Source organism: Lontra canadensis, unplaced genomic scaffold (assembly GCF_010015895.1).
Source record: "Lontra canadensis isolate GAN:19392208 unplaced genomic scaffold, GSC_riverotter_1.0 scaffold8, whole genome shotgun sequence".
In the NCBI taxonomy this organism is placed as follows: domain Eukaryota; kingdom Metazoa; phylum Chordata; class Mammalia; order Carnivora; family Mustelidae; genus Lontra; species Lontra canadensis.
The window spans coordinates 24,426,346-24,443,599 of NW_022631002.1; the positions used below are offsets into that span (position 1 = coordinate 24,426,346).

At 39.2% G+C, this 17,254-nt stretch overlaps 1 protein-coding gene across 1 annotated transcript; it reads right to left on the bottom strand.

Annotated features, from left to right (window-relative positions):
- Nucleotides 1-12,761: 12,761 nt before the first annotated feature.
- LOC116865503 (60S ribosomal protein L23a-like) lies at nt 12,762-13,231 on the bottom strand. Its single transcript, XM_032853715.1, has one exon. It carries the CDS (start codon nt 13,229-13,231, stop codon nt 12,767-12,769), a length of 465 nt encoding a protein of 154 aa, XP_032709606.1. The 3' UTR covers nt 12,762-12,766.
- Nucleotides 13,232-17,254: the final 4,023 nt, after the last annotated feature.

Sequence of the window (17,254 nt, forward strand, 5' to 3'; positions counted from 1 at the left end):
AGCAGGGAGCCTGCTTTCTCCTCTCTCTCTCTATGCCTGCCTCTCTACATACTTGTGATCTCTCTCTCTCTGTTTCAAATAAATAAATAAAATCTTTAAAAAAAAAAAAAAAAGAATAATCATTTACATTATTAATAAATAAAGAGGAGAGAGCTCTATTGTGTTTTCTCTACCTCTCTCTTTCTATGTATATTTTTTTCTTTTTCTTTCTTTCTTTTTTTTTTTTTTTTTTTTTTGGAATAGGATTTAACTGCCCCACAATGGAACAAGAGAGAATTACATAAAAGCTGATACAGAGATTCTCCCATGGCATTTCCACTGTGACCACTACCAGCTTCTTGATGAGGAAGATTCTACAAAAGGTTTAGGAGAGAAAAAATAATCTCCATTCCTTCAAACCCTCTCCCTCCATCTCCTACATCAACAGTTCCATGATCTCTAACTTTTGTGACATATCTTCCAAATTCCCAATTTTTCTGTTACGTTGGTAATGAGTTTATACTCAGTTGCATTCTAGGTGACAGCAGGGTGAGGTACATCTTCGTACTCTGTGAGAAGCACAATTTTAAGACAATCAAACTTCCCATACAGGCAAAATGGGCCTCCTCTAAGCAAAGAGCTTGAAACTATGCTAAATGCTTTATTCACATCATCTAATTTAATCATGATAATGGTCAAGCTAGGTAATTCTGTCCTCTTCATTAAAATATGAATGAGACAGGTGTAGTGACTCCCCATCAATGCACATTGTGAGTAAGCAGACTTGCTGATACTTGAAACCATGTGCCCCTGACCTTAAATACTCTTCTTAGTCGATACTTAATGAATACTAAGTATTATGAAAATATTTTTGGAAAAAAGCATGTTTTAGAGACATTTGCAACCACAACTTTTTTCCAAATCTGGAGAGTGATCTCAGCTTATTTTTCTTTAAAAATCTCTTCCCAAGTAACTAGAGCATTGTTGGAGACAGAAGAACCTGATTAATTGGGCTTCAGTTTAGCTTAACATATTCTCTTCTCTTCCGATGCAATGAGAAATTAAGTCAATCCGATCTGTTCATTAAAACGTACTGTAACATGGATTGGAAGAAAAAAAAATGTATCATTTCAAATGCTTTGAAAAGTCAAGGACCAGCTTCTCAGCCCAGATTTCTTAGAAAAAAGAGCCTGAGGGAAAGCTTCAGGTAAAAGAGAGCTTGTATTATAACCTCAGGCCAGCAAGAATAAGGGAGAAAAGCAGTCAGTCAAGGGAGAGGTGAAAGCAAATACAAAGTGGTACATTACTGAATTAACCACATCAGGACAGTCTCAGCTGTATATGGAATCACTGTGACTCAGAATAGTCTATTAGGAAAAGGGGCGGGGGGAAGAAAAAGAATTTGTCTTCCAGCTCTTTCCCAGCTTCTGGACCTCACTGGTCTTGGTTTGCCCTTCGGTGAATTAACATTCCCAAACTTTCAGGGTTGGCAACCTGACCCTCCAGGGCTGCCCCTAGGAAATCCATTTCCTAAACCCCATTTCAGCTCTAATCTGAATCTGAGAGTCGAGGGTATATCTATTGTCTTCATAGGTCCAATTGGGGCAGATCTGGGAACTAGAGCCTCACAGCTCCCACTCTGGAAAAGTACAGTGGTGGTCACCCCACCACCTGGCCCTCCTACTAGGGCCGCCGAAACAACTGGTGGTACCAATAAATAAGTTAAATGGTAGGATAAATGGCTAATGTTCACAGGCTCTGTGTGTGTGTGTGTGTGTGTGTGTGTGTATGTGTGTGTCTGTGCGTGTGTGTGTGTGTGTGTGTGTTTTGGTTGAACAAGCATGCACACACAGAGGGGAGGTGGGAGTGGTGGGCGGAGGGAATCTGAGAAGATACACAAACAGTCTCATGTAGGAACTCCTTGAAATCTGCATTCAGTATTCCTGACGATTGTCTATTTCCTAAAGAGCAGTGCATGTGAATGAGTTTTGTGATTTTTAAAACAACACATAAATGGTAGAATATATTCAAATGAAATATCTCAAAGCAACCCATCCTATAGACTTTAGACATCACTTAGTTTATTTGATCCCCACCATCCACTCAGCATCCACTTAGTATTAGAGTCTATTCCAGGAACTAGAGTGAACGGCAAGGCATAAAAGAGACAAACGTTTCTGTCCTGGTAGGGTTTAAACTATTAAGATAACTATTAAGATAGTGTCAGCCAGTGATAAATCTTATGACGAAAATAAGACGGTGCATTGTGCAGAAAGAGCAGGGGGGGAGGATAGAGTTAATTTAAATTAGTTTTAACTGAATCCCTAATGATAAGAAAGAGACAGCTAAGCTAAATTGAGGGTATGGGGGGATTATAAGTTTTTGAGGGAGAACAGACTTTAAGTGCAAATATCTAACCAGGAAAAAACCTGGTGTGCTTGCAGGGAAAAAACAGCCACTTTTTCCCATACTTCTTGAATAGTTGAGATATGGAGCTAAAGTTTATATGAAAAAGGACATCTATATTTTCTACATAAGAGTAAGAAACATTCTTTCTTAAGAATGTTACTGGGGGGGGGCGCCTGGGTGGCTCAGTGGGTTAAGCCTCTGCCTTTGGCTCAGGTCATGATCCTGGGGTCCTGGGATCGAGCCCCGCATCGGGCTCTCTGCTTGGCAGGGAGCCTGCTTCCTCCTCTCTCTCTGCCTGCCTCTCTGCCTACTTGTGATCTCTGTCTGCCAAATAAATAAATAAAATCTTTAACCAAAAAAAAAAAAAAAAAAAAAGAATGTTACTGGGGGATACAGAGGGCAGGCGGTATAGAAGAAAGTACTTCTTTATTTCCTCTAAAAGGATAGCTGTGATATAAATGCAGGAGAAATTTCAAAAACATATTCATGGCTCCCAGAAGATAAATTATAGTAGGGTAAACCTTGATTAGCCATGAGGTGTGGCTAATTTTTACCTCGGGGGTTTTAGTACATAAAAATTGATGCTTTCATGGAAAAAAGAAAATTTTGTTCTTGGTCATAGGAACAGATTTCTGACACAAAATTGTCCTTATACCTAAAGGGTAAAACTTTGAAGCATAAGTCTTATTCAAGATTTAAGCCAAAGGCCAACCTGACTGCATTTCTTTTAGCATAAATTTTAAATTCAAAAATCAAATACAATCAGATACACCCACAGAAAATGAATACAAGCTATTCATTCTATCTGCAACCCCCCCACCCCTGCTTGCCCCCACCCCTTGGAGAACTCTGAGTCTTGTTTTGTGATGTATTTACTGATTCTCAAAAAACAGCAGAAGGAAGATGGAAGTGAAAGAAGAGGAGGAGAAATGGAGCTGCCTTGACTCAATAATTTTACAGATGCTTACATATAATTATATCCTATACATCAAACTGACATTTCCTTACAGTGGCAATATCAAGTGCCTGCAAAGATGAGGTCTATTTGATCATTTATTTGCTGTTAAAATAAGCATAATCTTTCTGGAAATCAATGTCTATCAAGAGCCTTCAAAAATTAGTATTTATTCTACTAATACCATATCCACTAGCCTTAATTTTTAAGGAAAATTAGAGTTGTAGGAATACTGTTTCTCAGTATGTTAATGATAACAAAATAAAACAACTTAAATACGATTTTCAAATTAAAATGCAAAGGAAAGAGAAATATGTAAAATGAGGGAAACAAAAAAATATGGTGTAGTACAAGGGTGGAAAATTAGAAAAAGAATTTCTTTTAAAAACAAAACTGTCACTGACATGAAAAAAAAACACATAATATTAAGGAGGAAAATTGGGAGCAATGTCTTATTGTGTTAGGGATTTTGAAATATTCAGTGAATTTTCATGTTTTCCCTTCCACAGAATAGAATTGTCATTTATAAGTGATTGTTACACCTGTTATTACATTTTCCAGCTTCTCTTACATCTAGATGAGCCCATAAAACTTCTGAATGTGAAAAGAAGATTTTATTTAAGATTTTATTTATTTGAGAGAGGGAGAGATAGAAAGCGCCCATGAGAAGCGGGGAGATGGACAAGCAGACTCCCTGCTGAGTGGACAGCCTGATGTGGTTCTTTTTTTTTTTTTTTTTTAAGGATTTTATTTATTCATTTGACAGAGATCACGAGTAGGCAGAAAGGCAGACAGAGAGAGAGGAAGGGAAGCAGGCTCCCTGCTGAGCAGAGAGCCCAATGTGGGGCTGGATCCCAGGACCCTGAGATCATGACCTGAGCCGAAGGCAGAGGCTTTAACCCACTGGGCCACCCAGGTGCCCCCTGATGGGGTTCTTGATCCCAGGACCTTGAGATCATGATCTGAGCCAAAGACAGATGCTTAACCAACTGAGACACCCAGGCGCCCTCAGATGAACAGAATTTATGTGTATCATTTCCAACCAAGGCTTTTTTAAAGAAGGTGTGTTTCCTCCAAGGTTTTTTATTTTGTTTTGTTTTTGTTTTTTGTTTTAACAGCCCTGTCTTACATGGAAGCAAACAACTATAATGTTCACAGCATGGAAGCAGCCTGCCTCTACGTATCACTCCTTGAAATAGAGTCCCCCAGAGACAAGGAACGGTCAGACTTGTACACAAGCAGAAATAAGCGGCTCTTACATTTGAGTCTTTATGTATTTTGAGGTTGTTCAGAAGCTAGTGTTACCTAATTCAGAAATCTACTATCTATAGTGAAAAATAATAATACACGTAAGAAAAGAAAGAAGGTGCACACATATACATGTGATCCTAAGTGAGCAGTTCTATAGGTTTTTAGAAACTGTGTCTACTCATTTTATGCATGTAACCACCCATGACCCCAGAAATTTCCCCGTGCTTCATTCCTGTCATTCTCCCCTCCTCAAAGAAATCACTATTCTGATTTCTATCACCAAAGATAAGACTTGCTTATTCTTGAAAATCATATAAGTGAAATCTTACATATCCCTTACAAATATTTAACTTAAAAAATGTTACTTTGAGATAATTTTACCTTCAGAGAGGAGTTGAAACACTTACAAAGATTTTTTTTTAATGTGCACTTCACTTGGCTTCCCTTAGAGTTAATGCAATTTTTAGGGACTGAATGTTTGTGCCCCCCCCCCCAAAATTCATACTGAAACCCTAACCCCCAATATGGTGGTATAAACAGGTGGAGGTTTGGGGAGTTAATGTGGTCATACAATGGAACCCCTATGCATGGGATCACTAGAAACGTAAAGCCATATGTGTTCTATAAGTGAACCAAGAAATAGCAAATGTCAGTTTGCAGCAAGAAGAAAGAATAAAATCAATATAGCTGTGGGTTTGTCTTATATGACCTTTATAATGTTGAGCTACATTCCTTCTACAGCTGACTGTTGAGGGCGTTTCTCATGGAAGAACACTGAGTTGTGTTAAATGCTTCTTCTGTGTCTACTGAGATGATCATGATTTTTATCTTTCATCTACCCATGTGGTGTACCATCTACCCATTTATTTATTCAAGCATGTTGAACAATCCTTGCACCCAAAGATAAATCCCACTCGGTCATGGGATTTGATCCTTTTAATGTGGTATTGAATTTGGTTTATTAGAATCGTGTGGAGCATTGTGCTTTCTGTATTCACTACGGACAATGGTCTGCAGCTTTCTTTGCCCTTAGTGCCAGGCCACATAGGTGTGCTTGACACCAAGAATCTCAATTCAAACACCATTGTATTTTCAACGATATTTATATGCTCACTAAATATTTGTATTATATTTAATGATCTTAATTTAAATTATAATTAAAATTTAAGAGTATTTAGTGACTGGGACTTGGCAGTAATTATACTAATAAAACTATTTTAGTTGAGCATCTGACCTGTTCGGATGCCTCTTGAGCTCATATTCCCTCCGTGATTCATACATTGTGCACTGCAATGAGAGATACTAAACGATGACTATTTATATGCAAATACACTTATAGTACATTGTGTCTTATTGTCCTTCAGCTTTGTTAAATGTGGTTTCCAGGTCACTTCTAAAGGAGAGCTCATCCAAATGGCTAGACCTCCAACAGAAAATTTGGTCCACCAGAAATGGTCACCCTCCCCCATGCAAAGTCCACATTTTCTTCAGTGTGATTAGGAAAGGATTTTTAAAAAGACAAGAATCCTGGTAAATCTTGTCTCTGTTAAGCTAGATGACTTTTAGAAACAGCACTTTACGGGGCTGCCTGGGTGGGTCAGTGGGTTAAGCCTCTGCCTTCAGCTCAGGTCATGGGCTCGAGCCCTGCATCCAGCTCCCTGCTTTGCAGAGAGCCTACTTCTCCCTCTCCTTCTGCCTGTTCCCTCTCCTTCCGCCTGCCACTCCCCCTGCTTATGCCCTCTCTCTCTGTGTCAAATAAATAAATAAAATCTTAAAAAAAAAAAAAAAGGAAACCACTTTATAAACCATTCCTACTTATTGTGAGTAATATCACCGAAATCTCAAGGTGTGGCAAGTTCTTAAAAATGATAATGAACTTAAGCTTCGACTCTGCTTGAATCTTCTGAGAAAATATTTTTCAGAAAAACAGTTTGAATACAACCAGAAAGATGTATCACCGTGTCACATCAGACATATTTTCATTGCATACACTGTGGAGAAAATGACCAAATGTTGAGCTGATATTCCATTTTTGTAAAATTTACTGTAAAATGCTGCCCATTCTCCCATTAAAATGCTTCTGTAGAGCAAAACTGGACAAACCTATATTGTGATATTTATAATTATTTGGGTTTTTTCCTCTCTTTTCATTGCTTTTGCTCAACATCCACCACAACTCATTCAAAGCTGAACTATTTATACAGCTTGAATAAAGTCAGATTAAATACTTGAGTTTTTATTTAGAAAACAAGTGAAGTTTTAAATACGCTTAAGTATCTAGGGATTTATCTATACTTTTTCTTTCCATCCCCATTCCTACAATGCTCTCTTTAACCCTCCAACACAAACACCTAATACCTGCATTATTACTGAATCCAACTGAAATTCTGAGTTTTCTCCTTGCTCACTGGCAGCATTTGACATAGCTGCTGCTCCCTCCTTGATAAACCCTCATTATGTGGTCCCTAGAACACCAAATACTCTTAGTTTTCCTCATACATTATTCTGTTCCTTCTTGGTCTTCTTCGATGGCTCTTATATCTGTCCTGAACCTCACTGTGTAAGATGTCTGAGAGTCAGTCCTTCGTTGCCTTGTCCTCCTTATCTGTACTTACTTCCTGGATGAGTTCGATAGTCTACTCTTTAAAATTCCATATACAGCCCACAAGTCTCATGTTTTCTCTAGCAAAGGCCTCTCTTAAACTCCAGATTTGTGTATGCAATGGTCCACTCAGTATCATCAGCTCTTAAATGTCTAACAGATATGGAGAATTCAATATGCCCTTTATTGGGCTCCTGAAATTTCACCCAAACCTGCCTTACATATAGTCTTCCTCATCGTGGTTGGTACCAACTATCCTTCTTACTGAATACTGAATACTGAAATTATTTTGACTCCTTTTTCCCCCTCCCATATCCCAGCAAATCATGCTGACTTATCTTCAAAATATCTTCAGAATTTCATCACCTCTAAGCAGGTCTGCTCACCATCTGCATTTGAATACAAATTATAAACTAAATTATTCTAATTTAATAGAGATGTTTTACAATATTTGGGACATGTTTTTAGACTTTGGACTGATCATATTAAGTCATTAAGGAGAAAGGGAAAATGTTTGACTCGTAACCCCCCTGTGTGCCATTTTAACAGAGTTATCTCATAGTACCAAACCTCAGTTTGCTTATATGAAAGAGTTATGTAAGAATGTCATCTTCTATCTAAGGTGTTACCTCCAAGAAACTCTGGAATCTTACCTCTAAAATATCCCGGGTGGGGCTGGTGGGGGGTGACCTGGAGCCTAGAAATGCACAGTGTGAGTCTCTTCTTTTATAATTCACTCAAAGGCAATTTTTGTGTTGCTTGCAAAGTCTACTGGATGGGACCTACGATATAATGCCTTTGTGTTACATTATATGTTGTGGCCCACAGCTCTGTAGTTTATCAAAGCCAGCTGTGGATGAGAGATGGTTTCAAAGTTTCAAGTCTGGATTTTGAACAGGAAAACAGAGGAAAAGCTGGTTTGGAGACATGGTGGTTACTTTAATGTCCAGTCTTGTGTATGAGAGATTCATGGAGAAAGAGCTCCTTCACAGTCTGAGACAGTATCTGGAGGCCAGCAGAGAGCAAGGGGCTACAATAAACAGCTGACCTAACACAAGATGATGGCACCTTCAGGAAAGAGAACAGAAGTATGAGGACCCAAGGAGACAAGGCAGTAGAGACAAATCTTTTACTAGACTTTGATTTCCACTTTGGGAGCTCTAGTTTTGGCTAGCATAGTAATATTATCCATCCAAATTTTTATTCTTGCCCAAGGAAATGCGTTGTGCTTTAAAAGCTCTCCCTAGCAACCAAAAAGTCTTCCACTGATAACTGTAATTTCAAAACAAAAAAAGAACAACAAAAACCTTGGTGACTCACTGAAGTGTTGTCTACAACATTTAGGACGTTGGACTGCCCGGTATGCGGAGCAAGTCTTAATAAAATCACCTAAATAATGCAGTAGCCTTGCTTGCTTCAGTAAGTTGTGACACAGACTCAGCTTACCCCCAACTCCTCTGAGGCAAGAAGGTAAAAAGCGTTGTGCTGAGCAGAATCCCCTCTCGGCATGACACTGTGAAGAGCACAGAAACTCTGGAGTCCGTGCCCTGAGTTTGAATTCTACCACTTCTACAGCTTGTGTCCCCGTAAGTTAAGTTTCCCCATCTGTGAAATGTGTACCTTCCTTGCGGTAATCTTGTGAGCATGAAGAGAGATCCAATGCCATGAAAAGAAACAACTGGCCCAGGAGGTGGATGGCAGGAATCAAACACTGTGCACTCCATTTGTCAGCACTTGAACCAAGGAGCCCAAGGTAGATCACTGGGCTCCATGTAACCAGTCATGAAGCCACGATAAAATTATGTTTAAGAATACACAGAATGCCCTGCCTGAACAGCCTCAAGTGATTTTCAGAAAATTTTTATTTTATAGAAAATTTTATTTTTATAGAAAATTCTCCTCTAGTGTTTCGCCTTCTCTTTGTATAAACACAAGAATAACCCAGAAAGGCCACTTGAATGCAGTCCATAAAAATGTAAAAAAGATATGTCAAAATTTAAAAGTATTCTTATTATGGGCTCTGAAGGTCTAGTATTCTTACTTGATGATCTTGAAATAGAAGCAAACCTATTATTGGTTGTTAGCATTACTTTTCCATAACATGCTGTTAGGAAATCCAATTAGATTGTGCTGATAATCTTATTTTAAAGGTACTTTAATTTAAATGTGAAAGTCTAAAATTTTATTGTGTGCTCTCTTGCCACAAAAACATTTTATTTTATGAACTTCTATTTTTGTTAAATATGAACAGAAAGGGAAAAAGAGAGAAAGAAATGCCCAAATGCAATGTTGCTGTAAAAACTGCGTGATTTTAGAAACACTGTAACTTTCGAGAGCTCCGTAACTTCAATAAAGAGAGGCAATACCACCAATATGGAAATACTTGTTAAAGAAGGTAAAAATCTCTGAAACAGCAGTACCCTGATTCTAACAATTCACACTTAATGAAACATTTAGAATATGTTATTACTGATACTGTTCATTTAAATATGCTATTACTGATACTGTTTCATTAGGTATACAATTTCTTGCTCAGTGTTTTCATGCCTAAGTGACCTCTAAATTGGTCTGCTGCAAATCACTGCTAATGGACTCACAACAATGTACACCACTCGACATTTACAGAGACTGAATGACACAGGGAAGAGACTCGGATTTCTCAGGAGACGCATGAATTCCAAACAACAAAATAGGCTTCCTTTTTGCTGGGTGTTCTTTTCTCTTTCCCTTTCAACACTTAACTTTCTTTTTCTCTCTCCCTTCCTCCCACCTGTGTGTCCTGCACTTTTTTCTCTTCACTCTCTCATCCTCTGACCCTTTCCCTAAATGCACCCCGACAATGGCTACATGGGGCTCCAGCGTGGTATGTTCTGCCTTTGAAAATAACAGAACCCATTGCTCAAAACTGTGATTTACAGAAAGTGATGAGAAATGGAATGTCTGTGATTTCTCCATGCCGAGTGGCATTGATATGGAATGGACAAAGCCAGCACCACCGTTACAGCGGAGGAGTGAAAGGGGGTGGTGGGCTCTGATGTCTGAGAGACAACATGAGTTCCAATGCTGGATTTCATTACCTGGACAGCCTGGAGTATGTATCTTTGCTGGATTCCTGCATAATCTCTGGAAATGGGGGCTCCTAACAAGATGTGTTTTGTAGACTTTTCACACGTTAAATCGCTTACTCAACAAATATTTATTGGGTGCCGCCTCTTCCTAGACATTGTTCAACAGGTTGGTGATACAGCAATGAACAAAACGAACAAAACCCTTCCCCTGTTGAAGCACGCCTACAGTCTGTTTAGAGAAGGTAGATCATAAGTAAATGTAAGAAAATGCAAGATAATGACTAAATACAATGATAATGCCTATGAAATTCTTAGCAGTATGGTTAGAACATAGTAAGTGCTTAATAAATATTCATTCAGGTTAATTTTCAGATTAACTCAACTCGTTGGTACGCAGTATCCATCATGAAATGAACAGAATCCTTATTGATCTCAGAACTGGACTGAAAACACAGAGGCAAAGACTGCCTTGAAGCAAAGGAGAGAATCAGTCAGCTGCCCGCACACAGGGAAAAAGAGCAAATCATCACTACCCACTATGCCACCATGTACCTTCCGGCCCCTGGAAGGTGAAAATAAAGGCCATTTTGTTCTGCCCATAAAAGAATGTGTCCAGTGCCAGAGAAAAAGAAAGTTGTTATTTTACTCTGACAAGGTCCCTAATAGAAATAATATATAAGGATCTATTGACTTTTTTCACAGTCCTGTGTGTGTGTGTGTGTGTGTGTGTGTGTGTGTGTGTGTTTTCCTTGAAGTTTTATGTTTACCATGCCCAAGCAAAAGGGGATTTTACTGTATTCTGACAACTTCCGTCAAGGAGTCATTTCAGAAGCTCCTTTGAGGTGACCTGTGTGTTCACATAATTGCACGCTAGCTGCAGAAAAGGGGAGCAAAGCCCAGGGAGGCCAGGGATTGTCTCTCTTCTCAGTAAGCGAGTGAAGAGCAGTTTAGAGACATGAGAGCAAACAGTCGAGAATGAAACAGGAAAATACCCAATTAACAGTCAGAGGCACATGTTCTATAGACCACTTGGCATTTATACATATGTAATTAAGCAACAAAGCAATGTGAGATTTGGTATTTGGGAGGCTGCCCTGCCTGTCTTTTTATGGGCCACCTCCCATGAGACGATAGCGTGATGTGGGGAGTGATGCAATCCTCCCGATGTGTGCTCATATCGTGTCACGGGGGCCATTAGCCCCAAGAATAGCAGCGGTAGGGCTGTTTTATTTTTATGCTGGATTGGCCATGCCACTGAGTTAGTCCATGAGAGAAGTCCAATTCGTTTCTCCAATATATGCCTTTTAAAACTCTGTGCTTACCAGAATCAATCTAATGGCCATTTATGATACAATAATCCCCATCCATTTGGTCTGTATCTGCCAGATTTATCCGACCATTTGGAGGGTTTAGTATTGTATAATTTTAGTTCTCTGGAGTAAAGCATGGCATGCCACTACCGAGTGCAGATTGCTCTGGGGATAAAGAGTATATACATTATTTTACAGATAATATATAGAGGTGTGTGTGTGTGTGTGTTTAAGCACTCATCACATATTGCCTTGGGATAGAAACAGGAAATAGTTACAGCGATTTGCTACAGGCTGAAGATATTTGTAAACCATGATTATAAATTTAACACATGCAGCAGGAGTCAAAGCTTATTTGTGCTGAAGGCTAAAAGGGGCCTTGGGGTACTGTTGCTTAAGAGTTACAGGATTTCAAATAACCATAGCTGCCCCCAATTTTGTTTTACAAAGTCTATCGGCATAACTCCCCTCCTTTGGCCCCACAGTATTTGCTGGGACTGTTCCTCGATAAGTTAAGAATTCTTGATGTACCAAGTACTATGCCTGTGACAGGGAGAGAAATTATCTGAGTGTCATCGGGCTGGTTTGAGAATGAAATAATATCACATATAAAAAGATCACGTATAAATAAGATCACACGAAGGCAAGATTCAACAGCTGATGGACATGTTTAAGGAAAGGGAGGCTGGCTGTTACTGCCATGAATCAGATTCTAAGATGCTGGGGCTGGTATGTCTTATTTCTAGGCAGGCTCCAATTTATTTCCCCTCCCTCAAAGCCCACACTCTTACTTTAGTGGGCATGAAGAAAGGGGAAGAGTTCTTGTTTGTCTGTTTCTTTGCTTACTTTTGCTTCTTAGATAAGGTGATCTATTTGACATTGCATAGCTTTGTCTTTATACATACATACAAAAGCTCCATTTCCATTTCTGCCACTTACTAGTTAGGTGACTTTAGGCAGGCTATTTTCTGAATCTTAGTTTCCTTTTATAAAATGGGGACAATAATTCCTACACCTTGGGATCACTGTGGGAATTAAATGAGAGCCTGGGTTTCCTTGAAGAAGGTGGACACTAAGTGACATCGAGCTGGTCCTGTGCCTCATTTTTCTCATTTTTTAAAATTATTTTATTCTATTATTTTTTTTTATAATGAAAAAAAACTGTATTTAGATTTAACCAGCTGGACTCAGTTTAGATGATCCCAATTTTGTTGGCAACATCCAAAGCATCATAGTCAGGAGCCAGTCGAACATATGCCTCCTTCTCTCCATCAGGCCTGATCAAGGTGTTGACCTTGGCCACGTCAATGTCGTAGAGCTTCTTCACAGCCTGTTTGATCTGGTGCTTGTTGGCCTTGACATCCACAATGAGCACAAGTGTGTTGTTGTCTTCGGTTTTCTTCATGGCTGACTCAGTGGTCTGGGGGAACTTGATGATGGCATAGTGATCAAGCTCTTTTCTCCTGGGGGCGCTCTTTCGAGGGTATTTGGGCTGCCTGCAGAGACGCAGAGTCTTGGGTTGTCTGAAGGTAGGTGATATGCAGATCTTCTTTTTTATGTGACTGTGGATGGCTTTTAGCGCCGCTTTCTTGGCCTTCAAAGGCTTTGCTTTGGCTTCGACTTTGGGAGGGGCAGGGGCTTCCTTCTTAGCATTCATAAATCTTCATAAAAGAGAGTCTTTTTATTTTTTTATTTAAATTCAATTAACTAACACAGAGTGTATTATTAATTTCAGAGGTAGAGTTCAGTGATTCATCAGTCTTATATAATACCCAGTGCTCATTATATCACGTGCCCTCCTTAGTGTCCATCACCCAGTTACCTCATCCCTCCACTCCTTACCCCTCCAGCAACCCTCAGTTTGTTTCCTGTGATTAAGAGTCTCTTATGGTTCGTCTCCCTCTCTGATTTCATCTTGTTTTATTTTTCTCTCCCTTTCCCTATGATCCTCTGTTTTGTTTCTTAAATTCCACATATACATGAGATCATAAGATAACTGTCTTTCTCTGATTGACTTACTTCACTTAGCATGATACCCTCTAGTGCCTTCCATCTCATTGCAAATGGTAGGATTTCCTTTTTTGATGGCTGAGTAATATTCCATTTTACACACACACACGTGTTATATATATATATACGTATATGTATACATATATATGTATGTATACATACACACACACACACACACACACACCATATCTTCTTTATCCCTTCATCTGTCAATGGACATCTGAACTCTTCCCATAGTGTGTCTATTGTAGACATTGCTGCTGTAAACATCAGATTGCTACATTTATATCCTTGGGGTAAATACCTAGTAGTGCAATTGCTAGGTCATAGGGTAGCTCTATTTTCAAATTTTTGAGGAACTCCCATACCATTTTCAGAGTGGCTGTACCAGTTTGCATTCCCACCAACAGTGAGAGAGGGTTCTCCTTTCTCCGCATCCTCACCAACATCTGTCATTTCCTGAGTTGTTAATTTTAACCATTCTGACTGGTGTAAGGTGGTATCTCACCGTGGTTTTGATTTGTATTTACCTAATGCCGACTGATGTTGAGCATTTTTTTCATGTGTTTGTTGGCCATTTTTATGTCTTCCTTGGAGAAATGTCTGTTCATGTCTTCTGCCGAGTTCCTAATTGGATTATTTGTCCTTTGGTGTTGACTTGATTTGATCTCTAAATTTGGCAGGCCTTCTATATCCACTGGAATTACACAATCAAAATAAATTCAGTAATGTTTTTTGTCTTACATTCTCTAGGACTACTGAAGTCTGAACAGATGTCCATCCCTTGATGAACCAGTATTCTTGGAGGCCATTAGGAAAGGGGTATATGCTTAACAGTGGGATCTGGGCAAGGTGTAGAGAATAATCTTGTGATACCCCAGAAGAACAATGGACACGTTTTTTTTTTTAGAATCCTGCAGTGTCCTTTCAGAGGACACTGTAACTTTTTTTTTTTTCAGTAACTTTTCCTTCCAGATAGATCACTGATAAAACTTATTTCATACTGTGGATATCTGTCATTAAAGTGAATCATTTATCTATAATACAAATACTAGTTGTTTCTTTTCTTCTTCTTGGTTACTAGAACATAATTAGCACTCATTTTTAAAATATCTTCATAATGTGAAGAAAGTTGGAAGACATCTGTTTATTTGGGATAAAAACACTAGTGTGTCTAAAAGCAGACTTAACAATTACTTTAAGTACTAATGGCAGATTCATGGCCCTGTTACTGATAGGCTGTTTCAGAATCCAAGAATCTGGGGTCAAGACACTGTATTCCAATAAATTTTCTGGGTGGCTCCTATGCAGACTTTATAGAGTTCTGCTATAAGTAATCAACATGAATAACTCGGGAAGCATTTGGGTAACACATAGTTTGCCTTCTCTCTAAGAGTTCTCAAATCATTGCTATAGTACAGTATGAAGAAGGGCAGTAACATTCATTAAGCACTTATTGTATACCTGGTGTTCTGCCAGACACTCGCCATGCAGATCTCATTCATCCTTCATAGAAAGCCAGGCACTTGCCATGCAGATCTTCATTTATTCCCATTTCCCAGATGAGTCAATGGAGGCTCAGAGAGGTTACGCCAGTAAGAAGAGATCAGTCACACAGTTGGTAGGTGGTAGAATGCAGCTCAGTGTGCCTTTAGCTCCTGAATGACTCAGTTCCATTTCCCCTAACAAATCCCTACATGATGTCCCTTAAAAACCCTTCCTTGGTCCTTCATTCAATTTATGTTCATTAAACTGAGTTGTTTTCAGTAGTTACAAAAACTTTTATGACTTTTTTTCCGGTTATTACTGGCAATATGCTTTTCCTACAGTGCCTTGGTAGTTAAACCCACATGTTACTATCTGTCTGGCCTCTTAATAGAATGTACTTATTTGCACAATCCGTTCCCTGTACAGTTGTTTATTTCTTGGCCCAGCTGTAGATTAATTATAATGCCCATGTTTATGTTCTTATGGGTGCTGTTCTAAAATCATTTTTTAAGTCAGTTATTAAAAATGCTAGATGACATAAAAATGGTTGTTCTTTTTCTTTTTTTATGAAAAATCTCCTAGTTTAAAATTCCCAAGTTCTAATTCAAGGATAGAAATTAATTTTATGGTGTGAAGTTGGGGGCAATTTATGGAAGCTAACAGAGATAAATAAAACATGATTCTTTTTCCTAAAACACATGTGATATTGTTTTAGGTCAACAAGTTCATTTTAAAGCAAAAAAACACTGCTACACAGCTCAGAGAATGAATAAGGCTGCTGTATTTAGGAAAATACTAGAGTTCAGCATTCCAAGTGTGACCTGTTTTTGAATTCAACCCCCCTAGTGGGGAAGTAGAGTTGAACCCTCGGCCATGTGTGGTGAAAGACCTACAATTAAGGTCCAATATGATGTGCCGTCACGACATCTGGTGAAACTGAGGTTGTGAATGGCCTAAGTACAATTCCCCTCCCAGCTCTGTTCCCCTAATGAAGGTCCCCCAGCCAAAGAATCCTCTTAATCAAAGGACCAGGTGCAGTTCCTAAATATCAGGTTCCAGTCTTTTGCCAACCGTTGGAATTATTCAAACAAAACAAAGATATTCCCCCCACATGGCACAGAGGACAATCTTCTGTTTTGCTCTTACACAGTCTCACTCACTGACCCCGGTTGCTCACTCTGCTCCCAAGTACACCCTTCTGTGGCTTTGTGTGGCAGGTGGTGAATTGGTGTCTTCCTTCATTGGGCTGTAAGTACATGCAACTAAAAAATTAATCATCTCATCTGTCCAGGGGTGGCTTCAGCCATTTCAGTAACCGTAGGGCAGGAATCCCTCCTTGTCAGTGGGGTGACTAGAAGGCTGTTCAAACACTAAGCCATTCTTTGCAGTTTTCATGTTCAGAACCTGTAACTCATGTGAATCTAGCTGGGAAGAAGTTAATAGGAGATATTCATATTTCGAGAGAGGGTCTTAGCCAACACGGTGAGAAGCCCATTCATTCAGACTGGCAGTGAAAGTGCAGAGTACACTTGGCATAGAGAGTATGGAGAGGAATCACATGCCATTTGGGGCTTTCTGCTGATACGGCTCTCAAGAAATCATTTCCTCGGACGTTACTCTATGACTGCTGCCTCCAGTGAAAGCATCTGCTAAATTCCTATTACTGGAGAATTATGCAAAATAGACAACTGACATAATTGCAAGAACACAATATACTTCAAAATGCACTTAATGGGACACCTGGGTGGCTCAGTTGGTTAAGCCGCTGCCTTTGGCTCAGGTCATGGTTCCGGATTCATGGGATCGAGTCCCAAATCGGGCTCCTTGCTCAGGGGGGAGCCTGATTCTCTCTCTGCCTCTGCCTGCCACTCTACCTGCTTGTGCACTCACTCTCTCTGACAAATAAATAAATAAAATCCTTCCAAAAAATGCACTCAAAATCTATGGAAGAAAATATTAAAAAGGTCACTCATAACCTCATTATTTAAAATTAGATATGTTAATGTAAAAGGAAGTCCCATCCTTCCACTTTAAAATTCCAGGTTCAAGAATTTGGTACACAACCTTTGTTGTTTTTCTAACGTCTTCATAAACACAGTTATATATACACAGGTACATACATACACAGTATTATATTTTACAAAAGTAGAACCATTCAATGCACACAGTTCAGCAAATTGTT